Source organism: Hippocampus bargibanti, linkage group LG02 (genome assembly GCF_051943395.1).
Source record: "Hippocampus bargibanti isolate YZ-2025 linkage group LG02, ASM5194339v1, whole genome shotgun sequence".
Taxonomy (NCBI): Eukaryota; Metazoa; Chordata; class Actinopteri; order Syngnathiformes; family Syngnathidae; genus Hippocampus; species Hippocampus bargibanti.
The window spans coordinates 8,877,095-8,891,448 of record NC_142735.1 but is presented as its reverse complement, the minus strand read 5'-3'; the positions used below and the strand labels follow the sequence as shown (position 1 = coordinate 8,891,448).

At 43.3% G+C, this 14,354-nt stretch overlaps 1 protein-coding gene and 1 long non-coding RNA gene across 2 annotated transcripts in view; one reads left to right on the top strand and one right to left on the bottom strand.

The window, feature by feature from the left end:
* Window positions 1-13,823, top strand: part of diaph1 (diaphanous related formin 1) — a 101,221-nt gene extending 87,398 nt beyond the window's left edge. Inside the window, exon 27 of the mRNA XM_089023804.1 lies at window positions 11,307-13,823. Coding sequence (XP_088879930.1) covers window positions 11,307-11,491 — 185 coding nt within the window. The 3' untranslated portion in view covers window positions 11,492-13,823. The remainder of the gene's footprint in view (window positions 1-11,306) is intronic.
* On the bottom strand, window positions 6-11,294 carry LOC148901455 (uncharacterized). The gene is made up of 3 exons (XR_016118667.1): window positions 10,189-11,294; window positions 8,172-9,378; window positions 6-4,305 (listed from the first exon to the last, which is right to left on the bottom strand). It is a non-coding gene; the product is annotated as an uncharacterized LOC148901455 (long non-coding RNA).
* Window positions 13,824-14,354: the final 531 nt, after the last annotated feature.

Genomic DNA, 14,354 nt, shown 5'->3' with positions numbered 1-14,354 from the left:
AAACTTTGCTTTTTCTCTCACTATGGACTGTCAATACTATATATTATTATTTTTTTCAGTGGAAAAAAATCTACCTCTACCAATGACATTAAGGCAGAGGATGAGTGCTACACGTTTATGTATGGATCGAAAAGTTGAGGAAAAGGGACAAAACAAGCACCTCAATTACTTCAGCGCGTTGTCTTTTAGGGTTTCACATATACAGTGATGTGAAAATGTATATTGATTTAAAGGACAACCGACGTCACTTTTTTGTTTCTTAACTGACATCAGAAAAACGTTTTATAGCATCTTAAAATACCCATAACACGCAGTATATTTTTATTCAAATGCAAAACACCAATAAAAATGACTTAAAGTGTCCAAAATCTGCAAAAAATTGAGCTGCGAATTGGGCATTTTCAGAAAGTCCCGCCCCCAGTTGGTGACGTCACGCCAAGACGTCTTGCATTGCTGGAGAATCCAAACAATGGCTTCAGATTCGGAGAATATGCTTTCTTGTTACACATCCAGTTATGAATATGATTCAAATAGTTCTGAAGAGGAAAGCATACATGTTTGCGATCGATTAAATAATTTATTCCATGCTATTTTGAGGCAACATTGGGGGGGAAATCGATCACCAGAAAATAGGCACAAAATGGCGACCTCCCGTTTCGTCAGGCTGATAAATTCCTTATATGGAGCTTGGACACCCTCTTATTAAATCTTATTAAAATACGCTCAGTAGAAGTCATTTGAAGCCATTTTACAAAATATGGACACAACTTGTCCGGAGACGTCGATTGTCCTTTAAATGTTCTTTGCGTATTCATCACAAACTGAGATAACAGTTCATCACTTCAGTTCATAACTTTCTCAAGCTTAACAGTGAAAAAAACGAACTTCTCCTTGTCGGTACCAAATCCACCCTCCACAAAACTAACAGTTTCTCTCTCACCATTGATCGTTCAACCGTGTCCCCCTCCCCTCAGGTCAAGAGCCTGGGTGTCATCCTCGATACCTCACTATCTTTTCAGTCCCATATAAATAACATAACTCGGTCTGCTTATTTCCACCTCCGTAATATTAACCGTCTCCGTCCCTCGCTCACCCCTCACACCACTGCTATCCTTATCCATAGTCTCGTCACCTCCCGCATCGATTATTGCAACGCACTTCTCTTCGGTATCAACCAGAAATTTCTCCATAAACTCCAACTCGTCCAAAATTCTTCAGCCCGGATCATCACTAGAACCCCCTCCTTTCACCACATCACCCCTGTCCTCCAGCAACTCCACTGGCTACCTGTTAAACATCGTATCGAATTCAAAATACTTCTGTTTACATTCAAAGCCATCCATAACCTTGCCCCTCCCTATCTTTCTGACCTGCTTCAAATCTCCGTTCCCTCTCGGTCCCTCAGATCTTTATCCTCCCTTCACCTCTATGTGCCCTCTGCCCGTCTCACCACGATGGGTTGCAGAGCTTTCAGCCGCTCTGCTCCCAAACTCTGGAATTCTCTTCCACCCAACATCCGCAATATTGACTCCCTCCCTATTTTCAAGGCTCACCTCAAAACCCACTTGTTTAAAATTGCTTTCAATGTATAGTTCTATCTGCTATTTTATTATGTATCATTTTACTTATGGTTTTATTGTTATGTGCTTTGTTTTATTGTTTTTATTGTAAAGTGTCCTTGGGTGTTTTGAAAGGCGCTTGAAATAAAATGTATTATTATTTATTATTATCAAATCAAGTTCAACATCTCGCAGACACACCCCAAGGGAATATAAAATACTGTTTTACATTTAATTCTGCCAAACCATAATTAGATACAGCATTCAAACAAGTCACTAACATCACCAAAACTATCTATGGCCATTAGCTAGTCTTGTCCCTGTGTGAATCCAGTTTTTTGGGTCAATAATCACAGATACACATGCCGTTCTTCGCAACCTCAATGGAGCACCTGTGTAGTCAAATGTTCATTCTTTAAACTGGACCTCATCGCAACAATAATTCATCATCATCATCAGAATTGCTGATGTGATGTGTACAGGTCCTATACGTTGGAAACCTGTATGCTTAGCTGCATTCTTCCCCAATATTGGATGCCCAATATATTCCATGTAATGTCTCTTTAGCTATTGTTGTTCAGTCTGTAAACCCAATTTAATGGAGTTTAATTTTGCGGCAAGCTTTGAAATGTGAGTCTGGTAACTATAGTCTGGTAACTATATACGCCGAAACATGTCAGGTATTTGAACACCCACAATACACTTCTGTAAGAAAAGAATCTGTTTTAAATTAGATATCAAGTAGACAGGATGAACTTAATACAACTATATGTGAGTCTGGTAAGTTTCCATTGTTGAAAATAGCTCCAGTACATGTGTGTGCCGCTGCAAGCATTCACACACAAGAGTATATAAGTGTGTGCAACCTTAATCCACCGTCAATAGAATCCAGATGTGAAGCGGTGCCTCAAAGTTGGAGGGTAGACTGCATTCTTTCTGTCATCTTGTTGTGTGCCTTTTGCAAAATGAAAAGCAAAATCAAAACAAAATCTGCATCAGCATTTGCACAGTTGCTGTTGCAAGTGTTTCTCTCTCGGGTAGAGTTAAAATTTAGGTGATTTATTCTACTTAATGGACTGTAAGAAACCTGACAAACAACAAAGCTGAGAAACAGATGGAGGAGAATGGCTTGGTTCAGTCGCCTAGATTAGTGTTTTGCTGTGTTATTCACAAGAAAAATAGAACATGTGTGAGAGAAGATACATGCTAGAAAGGAGACACTATGTCGATAAAGTTAGAAGGGAGACAAAATATGTCAATAAAGATCACATTACATCTAACCCCGCCGCCCGCACTAGCCACACCTACCCCATTTCTTGCTTTGACTGTGAAGTCATTTTAACCACTGGTCAGTAATTTTAATTCTCAAATGGGGCGGAGTTGTGTGTCAGCTTAGTCCAAAATATGTAACTACTATTTTACAACTCCTCCTCATCTCACAGACTTTGTGGGAGGGGCTGTTCACCATAAAGACGGGTTTTCCTTTTAGGTTTTAGCGGTGTGTGAGTCTGAACAACTAAGTTAGCATAAATTTTCAGAGGAGGCACACCACTGGACCCACAGACTTTGTCCTTCACAAGACTTATTAAGCTCTGTTCGATGCTTATGAGCATGGATATTACTTTTTGGTGTTTGCCTTATTGTGCACAAAGAAAATAGTGTCCACACATTGCATTTTCTACATAGACAGTACAGACAACAATATTGAGATGCTTGACGACAAGAACTGTAAGAGAAAAACAGTTTATTCTGTTCTGTGTATGTTTATACGAAGCCTGTAGAATTTGTGAAACTGTGACTTGATGTTGATCCACAGGGTTTTCTACCAGAGTTGACTGAACTCCAAAGAAAAGAAGTTAGTCTGGAACCCTGGCATCGTATTTGACCAAATCTTAGGAAAATAAAATCTGCTGCGATTGTTTATTTTTAAAGTCTTATGCCATCCTGAGCATATCCCTATTATTTCTATACGTTTATATGCGTATTTCCTCCATTGTTGTGCATGCCGCAACATATCTCACTGCCGTTAGTTCAAAGGACAGACGCAAGCACCAATTGAGTGTGTTGCCAAGCTCATTGTGTCGCTGCATTGTGACTGAATGTGAAGCCACGAGGCTCCGCAAACTCTGTCATCTTCACCTTTAACCTGTACCCTAACTCACTGTGGGGTTTTGTGCTGCTTGGAAAGAATGATTGGGAAGCCTCGGTTACTCCCAGCTGTCGGACTCCCTCCCTCTGCCCCCTTCTCTTACACAAGCAGACAAAACATATGCAGCAGATGACTGCATGCCAACACAAAGCCACACATGGGTGTTTGAATAGCAAGTTATATTGCACGGAGCAGATACCGTTGCATTTTTTTCCCCAAACCCTCACGTCTTCATTTGGTTGTGACTTTATCGGTTCATGTCATGTCAATCTAGACCTGCAACTTGATATTCAATTCATTAGCATTTTGTATTTGGAGGAATGCATTGAATCACTCACCACCAAGCCATCTGCTCAGTCATGACCCACACCCAGTCAGTGCTGCGACAAAGTTGACAAAGCCCCAATCACAACAATGGAGCACAGAACATGTGGATGGCAACAATGGAGGCACATGCCCGCTCCGCACACCGTCCGCCCCTGTAGAAAAGTCGCATTCTTGCACAGATGTTCACACGGGCACAAAAACACAAGGGAAATAATTGAGTTCATTTCTGACGGCCTTCATTGATCACCTCATTGTTGAAGCAGATATGACCTCCTCCATACGGCGTTGCTGCACCTGGAGAATGCTGGGAGCACGGTGAGGATCACATTCTTCGATTTCTCCAGTGCCTTCAACACCATCCAGCCCAGTCTACTGGGGGACAAGCTGCAGCATGCCGGAGTCGACCATCACCTCACATCCTGGATTACAGACTACCTCACAAACAGGCCACAGTACGTGAGGGTAAAGAACTGTGAGTCGGACAGGCTTCTCTGCAGCACCGGAGCGCCGCAGGGAACAGTCCTGGCTCCATTCCTCTTCACCCTCTACACCTCGGACTTCAACTACAACACCCCAACCTGCCACCTTCAGAAGTTCTCTGACGACTCAGCTATTGTCGGCCTCATTACAGAGGGAGACGATAGGGAGTACAGGGGACTGACAAAGGACTTTGTGGACTGGTGCCAGCAGAATCACCTCCAGATCAACACTGGCAAAACCAAGGAGCTGGTGGTGGATTTCTGCAGGAAACAATCGTCACCTGCACCATTGAACATCCAGGGTTCGGACATTGAGAGGGTGACCTCCTACAAGTACCTGGGTGTTACTCTCAACAATAAACTGGACTGGACAACAAACACGGATGCCCTAATCAAAAAGGGACAGAGTCGCCTCTTCCTCCTCAGGAAACTGAGGTCTTTTGGAGTTCAGGGGTCACTCCTAAAGACTTTCTATGACTCTGTGGTGGCATCAGCCATCCACTATGGCATTGTCTGCTGGTCAGGCAGCATCACCACCCGGGACAGAAAAAGACTGGAGCGCTTTGTCAAGCGGGCCAGTTCTGTCGTGGGCTGCTCGCTGGACTCTCTTGAGGAGGTGGGCAACAGACGGACGCTAGCTAAACTAAAAGCTATGACGGACAGCCCCTCCCACCCCCTCCTGCCCATCCTGACAGCTCTGGGTAGCTCCTTTAGCCAGAGACTATTACACCCGCGCTGCAAGAAGGAGAGGTACCGCCGCTCGTTCCTACCGACTGCTGTCAGGCTTCACAATTCCCAATGATCACGAGGCTCCGCAAACTCTGTCATCTTCACCTTTAACCTGTACCCTAACTCACTGTGGGGTTTTGTGCTGCTTGGAAAGAATGATTGGGAAGCCTCGGTTACTCCCAGCTGTCGGACTCCCTCCCTCTGCCCCCTTCTCTTACACAAGCAGACAAAACATATGCAGCAGATGACTGCATGCCAACACAAAGCCACACATGGGTGTTTGAATAGCAAGTTATATTGCACGGAGCAGATACCGTTGCATTTTTTTCCCCAAACCCTCACGTCTTCATTTGGTTGTGACTTTATCGGTTCATGTCATGTCAATCTAGACCTGCAACTTGATATTCAATTCATTAGCATTTTGTATTTGGAGGAATGCATTGAATCACTCACCACCAAGCCATCTGCTCAGTCATGACCCACACCCAGTCAGTGCTGCGACAAAGTTGACAAAGCCCCAATCACAACAATGGAGCACAGAACATGTGGATGGCAACAATGGAGGCACATGCCCGCTCCGCACACCGTCCGCCCCTGTAGAAAAGTCGCATTCTTGCACAGATGTTCACACGGGCACAAAAACACAAGGGAAATAATTGAGTTCATTTCTGACGGCCTTCATTGATCACCTCATTGTTGAAGCAGATATGATTTGTGAACAAAACACCGTACCCACCAGGACTGTGCGGTGTTTTGCCAACAACAAACCATGGATTAATCCCGACATAAAAGTCCTCCTGAAGGAGAAGAAAAGGGCTTTTGTGTCGGGCAACAGAGAGGAACTGAAGGCCGTGCAGATCCAACTGAGGAGGAAGATCAGAGAGGGGAAGAAGGCCTACAGGATGAAAATGGAGGAGCAGCTGCAAGCCAGCAATGTCGCTGGTGTCTGGAAGGGCCTGAAAAACATCTCAGGCCACAAAAGCCCAGTGACATTGAACGAAAAAGACAAGGACTGGGCAGATGAACTCAACCGCTTTTTCAATCGGTTTGACAAGACGCCAGCCGCCCCCGGCCCACCGTCAACTTCACCTGTAGCTGCACCTGCACCAACTCTCACTGTGGCCTTACCCTCCCTGCCCCCTCTCACGACCAGCTTTCCACAACCAACATCTGCCCTCCCAACCGTTGCCACACCCTCAGCCGCCACTCTGCCTCCTGGTTCCTGCCTGTCTGTCACAACTGCGCAGGTGAGGAACCAACTGAGGAGGATGAAGGTGAGGAAGGCAGCAGGTCCGGATGACATCAGTTCCCGACTCCTCAAGACCTGCTCCGACCAGCTGTGTGACATTGTCCAGCACTTGTTCAACCTGAGCCTGAAGCTGGGCAGAGTTCCACAGCTGTGGAAAACGTCATGCCTGGTCCCAGTGCCCAAGATTGCCAACCCCAAAGAGCTCAACAGCTACAGACCGGTGGCGCTGACGTCTCACCTGATGAAGACGCTGGAGAGACTCGTCCTCGCCCACCTGCGACCGCTGGCAAGCTCATCGCTGGACCCGCTGCAGTTTGCCTACCAGCCCAGCATCGGTGTGGAGGATGCCATCATCTACCTCCTCCATACGGCGTTGCTGCACCTGGAGAATGCTGGGAGCACGGTGAGGATCACATTCTTCGATTTCTCCAGTGCCTTCAACACCATCCAGCCCAGTCTACTGGGGGACAAGCTGCAGCATGCCGGAGTCGACCATCACCTCACATCCTGGATTACAGACTACCTCACAAACAGGCCACAGTACGTGAGGGTAAAGAACTGTGAGTCGGACAGGCTTCTCTGCAGCACCGGAGCGCCGCAGGGAACAGTCCTGGCTCCATTCCTCTTCACCCTCTACACCTCGGACTTCAACTACAACACCCCAACCTGCCACCTTCAGAAGTTCTCTGACGACTCAGCTATTGTCGGCCTCATTACAGAGGGAGACGATAGGGAGTACAGGGGACTGACAAAGGACTTTGTGGACTGGTGCCAGCAGAATCACCTCCAGATCAACACTGGCAAAACCAAGGAGCTGGTGGTGGATTTCTGCAGGAAACAATCGTCACCTGCACCATTGAACATCCAGGGTTCGGACATTGAGAGGGTGACCTCCTACAAGTACCTGGGTGTTACTCTCAACAATAAACTGGACTGGACAACAAACACGGATGCCCTAATCAAAAAGGGACAGAGTCGCCTCTTCCTCCTCAGGAAACTGAGGTCTTTTGGAGTTCAGGGGTCACTCCTAAAGACTTTCTATGACTCTGTGGTGGCATCAGCCATCCACTATGGCATTGTCTGCTGGTCAGGCAGCATCACCACCCGGGACAGAAAAAGACTGGAGCGCTTTGTCAAGCGGGCCAGTTCTGTCGTGGGCTGCTCGCTGGACTCTCTTGAGGAGGTGGGCAACAGACGGACGCTAGCTAAACTAAAAGCTATGACGGACAGCCCCTCCCACCCCCTCCTGCCCATCCTGACAGCTCTGGGTAGCTCCTTTAGCCAGAGACTATTACACCCGCGCTGCAAGAAGGAGAGGTACCGCCGCTCGTTCCTACCGACTGCTGTCAGGCTTCACAATTCCCAATGATCACATGTGAAAAAAAAACCAAAAAAAAAAAAAAACTGGACACTTGTAAATATGGGTTGTTGCAATATATCTAAATGCATCTCTTGATTCTGCACTATGTACAGTCTTGTTTATAGAACGGTTTTTGCACATCTACATTTGCACAGTATACAGTTGACATTTTTATTTTGTTATGCTTAGAATATCTTGTTTTCTATCCTTTCACTCCCACCCCAACCCCATCCCTCTTCAATTGCTGCTGTGGACTGCAAATTTCCCCATTGCGGGACGAATAAAGGTATTCTGATTCTGATTCTGATTCTGATATGACATTACGTACACTTTTAGCACCCACTGAGACAATTAGTAACTCAAATGAAGCCGTTTGATTTTTTTTTAATGACATTAAAACGCTACCAGGGGACGTGGTTTTAAAACCTTTTCCACCTTAAAGGACAACCGACGTCTCCGGACAAGTTGTGTCCATAATTTGTAAAATGTCTTCAAATGACTTCTACTGAGCGTATTTTACAAAGATTCCACCGCATATAGCTATATTTTACGTTTTAAGAGTCGCGCTGAATATTCCAGAAGTCTTGTTTTTGAGTTGGTGACGAGTCCGTACGTTACGTCACAAGGAACACCCCCTGACCGAAAAAAGGACACATTGTAGCAGTCCTTCCATCACGTCAATGCATTTTGCGTTACTTTGGTCTGAAAACGTTGTGTAGGACCAAAAAGAGGCAGAAGAGGTCTACAAAGCTCCATGTAAAGAATTAATCAGCCTGTGGCGGCCTGATTAATTCCTTACACGGCTTTGTCGCCATGTTCTACCTTTTTTGGGTGCGACATTTCCCACCCCTGATGCCTCAAAATGACACCTTCCGAAACTGGACACTTCCGGTTTCAAATTGAAGTACTTTTTAGACACTTTAAGTCATTTTTATTGGTGTTTTGCATTTGACTAAAAATATCATACTGCGTGTTTTGGGTATTTTAGATGCTATAAAACGTTTTTCTGATGTCAGTTAGGAAACAAAAAAGTGACGTCGGATGTCCTTTAAATGTTCTGTGATCGAATTCTAGGGGTTGCTTTTTTATTTTAATCACTGATTTCAATTGAGGAGCAATCAGGAGGAATTCAAGACACTGGCAATGAATTGCTAGGAATTTTAGAATTAAAAGAAAACATAAGTTACGGTGTTAGGTGCCATTGTGCCTCCCATACACTGTTCTGCGTTAATGGCTGGTTTTATTTTTTAAATGATATGTATGAGCGTACATGTAAATTTTGAAGCGGGATGTGTGGTGTGAGTTGTGGAATGATGAACAGTTTGACATAAAAATGGGTTTTAGCATAAAACCGACGGCTCCTGATGGAAAGCTAGACGTCCTTAAAAAAATGGCGGGTGTGTGCTTACCCCACTTTATTTTGAATTTGAAGGTGGTCCTTTAAATCGTTACACAGCACCGTCTACAGTTAGTACAGGGACGGCAGACTTTTGCACTCTGCTGTTGTTTATTTTTACATTCCCTCTCTGGAAAAGAAAATATATTGTTTTGAGTTGTTGAGGTTGTAGGTACCGTTAATGATCAAAATCGTTTGGAAATATTTATCCTTGTATAATTATTTGGATAGAATCATAAAAGCATTTGAACAAGCCTATGTGGACTTTTGAGCGCATGTATGTACTGGCAATTAGCATCGTTTGATGTATTTTGAAACTGCTTCTTCCACAGTGAAGCCAGAAGAGGGTGCTGCAGGTCCCTGCTAAACTTCACGTGTAGATGGACAGGAAATGCTGTGCTAAAATCTGACTCTGGCTTATCCTTAGTTGCTGCTCGAATACAAAAAAAACCTTCCAGATGTATTATGTTTGATACATGACTAGACCTCTGTAATCGTAGGTATTTACTTTCTAATTCTCGCAGTGGCTTACACTTAACATCATCGCTGTGTGTTCTCTATATCTTGTTCAATCAAACATTCTTCCTCACTATGCAGTCTGCTGTAGTATAATGTGTTACAGAGGCTCTTTTCCCTTCGGACTTTGGTGCTCCCACTCCTCCCCAAGAACACATTCAATGTTCAAACGAGCCCGTATAGTGCCATACCAGACACATAAACTAATCTTTTGATCTGAATCTCGACATCCCGTTTCTCTCTTGCTGTGCAACCAGGCGTCATGCCAAGCCTGTGCATCATTTAGTCAAAGTAACAGCTAATTTTCTTCCAAGGACATACTGAGGACATTTTCTGTTTGTTGTGCCACATGTTAAATTGTACAAGCACAGTTAATGTACTGAATATGCTTGGCCTTTTGTTCTTGTATATAAATCCCACCTACCTTCTTTAAGTTGCTTGTAAGTGCTGTTTGATCAAGGAAGTGATTATCTCTTTATATTCTGTCCTTTACCACATGTCCAACAACACCTCACGATCCTCCTCTTTCCTTCCCAGACTCGATAGTATCTTTGTCACAGCTCGTTCTGGAGACATGATCGGTAATTATGTTTGTGATTCAACCCCCATTTAATAAGAACCATGAGTTGTGTTTTGGGTTGACTTTTGTGCTTCCATGGTTCATTGTGCATGCGTGGTTTGCAGTCACAACACTGACACGTAAGCGCTGCAATGCAATCTCCCCCTGACCTACATAATTCAAAATGGCTGATGCTCTCCAAAGAGTGTGTGAAAGAGCAGGTAGAAGAAGAGACGACAGCACTCGAATCCAAATACGGATGCCCTTCCTGACACAATCCTCTGTATTTATCCGGGCTTGGGACCGGCACAAGAAGACTTATGTCCCTTTGTGGCTACAGAACAAGCAACTCACTCAGTCAAAGGCTCCCAAACACAAAATGGTCATCGGCACAGCAACATTCAAAAAAGCGAAAACTATACTGAGGTTAAAATCTTAGCGAAAGAACATAGATGGGTTGAAAGGGGAGTAAAAGAAGCGATTTTCATAAAACAGCTAAATCCTTCTTTAAACCGAACTGTGACCGATTGGTACAAATGGACATTGTGTACAAGGCTGTAGTTTTCAATGCGTTATATGTTTGTAATGTCAATGAAAATACGAAAAGAAAAAGGCACTATAGGAAACAAACAGGCTGACACCGCTGCACACACTCTTGCTGAACAATTTAAATAAATAGCACTCTTATTACAAAACTGAACATTATATTTATGAAAGCAGATTGATGCCACTTTTTTATAATGTGTCATCATGTGAATGCATCAACACACTAGCATGTGCGTGTGTGTGTAGCTGAAACGTCAGTGTGGTGAAATGAAACTGTTTTAATACTTTGCAGTGATGAAAATGGCCCCTCACAGTAACCCCCCAAAGCCCTTCCTTTTTTGCCTGCATCTCCTTGTTTATGAGTTCAACAATATCTCTCGCGGCCTGCGCATTTGTTGATGTCATTCGTTCACTTTGTGTTTGCTGCTCTTTCTCAGCCAACCACAGAAGAGCTGGTCATGCAGTGACCAACATCCTAGCCAAAGAACTGATGCAGGAAGACGCAACATCAAGCATTGTGTCCATAAAAAGGACCAAGTTGGATGAGAAGGATGAGCGCAAGATCGAAGCGGGAGATTCGTTAGAGGAGCTACTGGAAGTTGCGCCTTTTCGCGCTAGTTAGACCATTTGGTCAAATATTTGTGCTGTTATTAAGTTTAATTGTCAGATGTGCCTGAGCAGATAGATGTGTTTCTCATCGTTGCAGCCAATTTTGATCTAAAATTTAAGTTAAGTTGATCCACACTGACTGGAATCTTCTTGGATGAAATATATCCTTAATTCATTCAACGACTTTTTGCCACTTGTAACTCTTTTTTGTTTTTTTGGGGGGGATAAGATACACAATTATTCTGGACTTATCCATATACAATGTCTGCTTCTTTAAAACAGATTTAAATCACTTAATCGACTGCTTGATCATATGAAAGATCGCCCCAGAGGAGGGATTCACTGTTTCTTGCCAATTTTTTTCGCAGAACATCAAGCACATAGAACATGCTACAAACGGTTAGTTTTGGATGTGCTATAAATTGTCCCCTTTTTTGCGCTGTATTCTTGTTTGATATATTGTACATTGCTGTTTGTAAATGCTGATGATTGTACTTTGTTGCTGGGAAAAGTGCCAATGAGTCAGGGTCCTGTCATTTCACTCACTGTCTCAGTAGCAGTTCTCACATTGGGTGAATGATTTTGTTGGTGGTGTACATGCAACGGTATGAGATTATTTTTTTTTTTCATTTTTACAAGGGATAACACCCCAAAACAAAGAAAGCCAGCAGAGTAAAATGACTAGCATTCATTTCAATTTGTTCGCTGTGTCATTATATCAAGTTATTTCACAGAGTAAGCAGACCCCAAAAGTCTTTGCCTCAGCGACATTTGTTTGCAAACACCCTTTGCAAAAAGAGTTTACATATGCCTGTGTGCTTTTATGATTGTGTCATGTGAGTCATCAATCTTTAGGTCCTGCTTATGTGCATGTCTGTGTGGGTGCGTTTTCTCTAATTATGGTATCCACCACTCTCATAAATTCTAGGTTTTATAAGCAACTTTGTGGTACCTTCGGCGGTTGCGCCCCAAAAGAGCTGGGCAAAAATGTGCACGTGTATGTGCACATTTGAAAGTAAGGGGTCCTTCATACATGTGGGGTTTGACTTACTTTGTCGGGTCAAAATGGAACTGATGGACGGACTCCTAACCCAGCACCGACCCACTTACAGTACTTTAAGCCATCAGCAACTATGTAATGTCTGTCCTCTTCGGATACAAATAAATGTGTCTTTTGGCCATCGTCTGCTAAAACGTAAATTTACTAAGCAGGGTAAGATCAACTTGTTGATTCAACATATCAATCACTCACAAGTGACACCTTGTTTTCAAGTAGTGACTTGGCAGAATGGGACTGAAAAAGGTGTCGTTCGGGGAGGAAATCCTTGCGGTCACCTGCAGGGGTTTGTTATTTGCACACTTTTCATGATAACCGCACGCTGAATCTTGTTGAAACATAAAAACCTGCTGTAACTATTGTTCAGCCAAATTTGTTACGTGTGTGAGGGAGGGGTGGGGGTGTGTGCACAATATATACTGGAATGTGGCTTTTTTCATAATTGAGAGGGAGATACAAAATAAAAAGGAAAGCATCACTGGAATATATATTTTGTTTTGTTAATGTCTTTTTTTTCTTTATCGGATATTTTCAATGTTGATTTTTGCTGTTGATGTATTTTTTTAATCTTATGAAAACCATGTGCTTTGCTCGTCTTTTTCCAGGGATTGTATTCAAAACTGCACTTGTTTAATATTTCTGTTTGCGATGCCGAGCAGTTAAGATGTCTGAGTATTTTTTTATTTTTTTTGTCATTCTTTGCTGATGTGAATATGTGTAACGGAGTTGTGCGCTTAGATTATTAAATTATGAAGGAAGTGACGCAACGGCGCACAGTGTGGCACTATGTCCCGCCCATAGTTTCCAGAACAATCTCGAGGAGATTCAGGGTGAGTCGCAATTTTCTGTTGGTCTTGATTAACTGCGCAATAGAAAAGCACTATGAAGCTAAGTTCCACTCGACAAAACGTGAAGTAAATAATGACACAAAAAGTAATCTGGACTCGAATGAATAAGGGAACTAATTAGATAACACTAGACAGTAAAAAAGGGGAAACAAAATAAGATATTGTCATGAAAATGCGCGTTAATCAAGACCAACAGAAAATTGCGACTCACCCTGAATCTCCTCGAGATTGTTCTGGAAACTATGGGCGGGACATAGTGCCACACTGTGCGCCGTTGCGTCACTTCCTTCATAATTTAATAATCTAAGCGCACAACTCCGTTACATATGTCCGATTGTGGACATTAGAACTGAAAGCCTATTCCAAATAAATTACTTACTCTGTTGTATTTTCTTTACATTTTTATTTTGCTCCATCTCCCCTTGGCCTCCCATTTAAACACTTTTGAGTAAAAATGGCAGAAGGTTATTGGACTCTGTGAAGCCAGAATACAGCAGAGGAATGTATAAACAGTGGAAACTACTTACTTTAACAGATGCATTCCAGGACTTGCTGCAGCTCCAAAGATTCAAAGTTTTTTTTTTTTTTTCACAGCATGAATTCTCACTCACTCTTTCAGTGACACGTAACATGATATGTGAATATTTTATCCCCTTCATTCTAAGATTCCTTCATTTTTTGCCATTTACTTGCCTTTTGTGCTTATAGTTTACATATCCCTTCATAATCGAAAAGGTTTCTTCAACGGTCATCTGTACTTCTTTGAAGGTGTCGGACGTTTTGCTTCTTATCCAAGATGCTTGGTCAGCAAACTAAAGTCTTACTGGTAGTTTTGGCCCTGTATATATCCCTACTGCCCAGACGTGGCGGTGCCGGACTCTGCTATGATTGGTCCCTGCTCTCGTACAACAGACTGCTTAGGCAAATGGAGCAATCAGGCCAGTCGTAGACCTCATACTCAGGCAGGACAA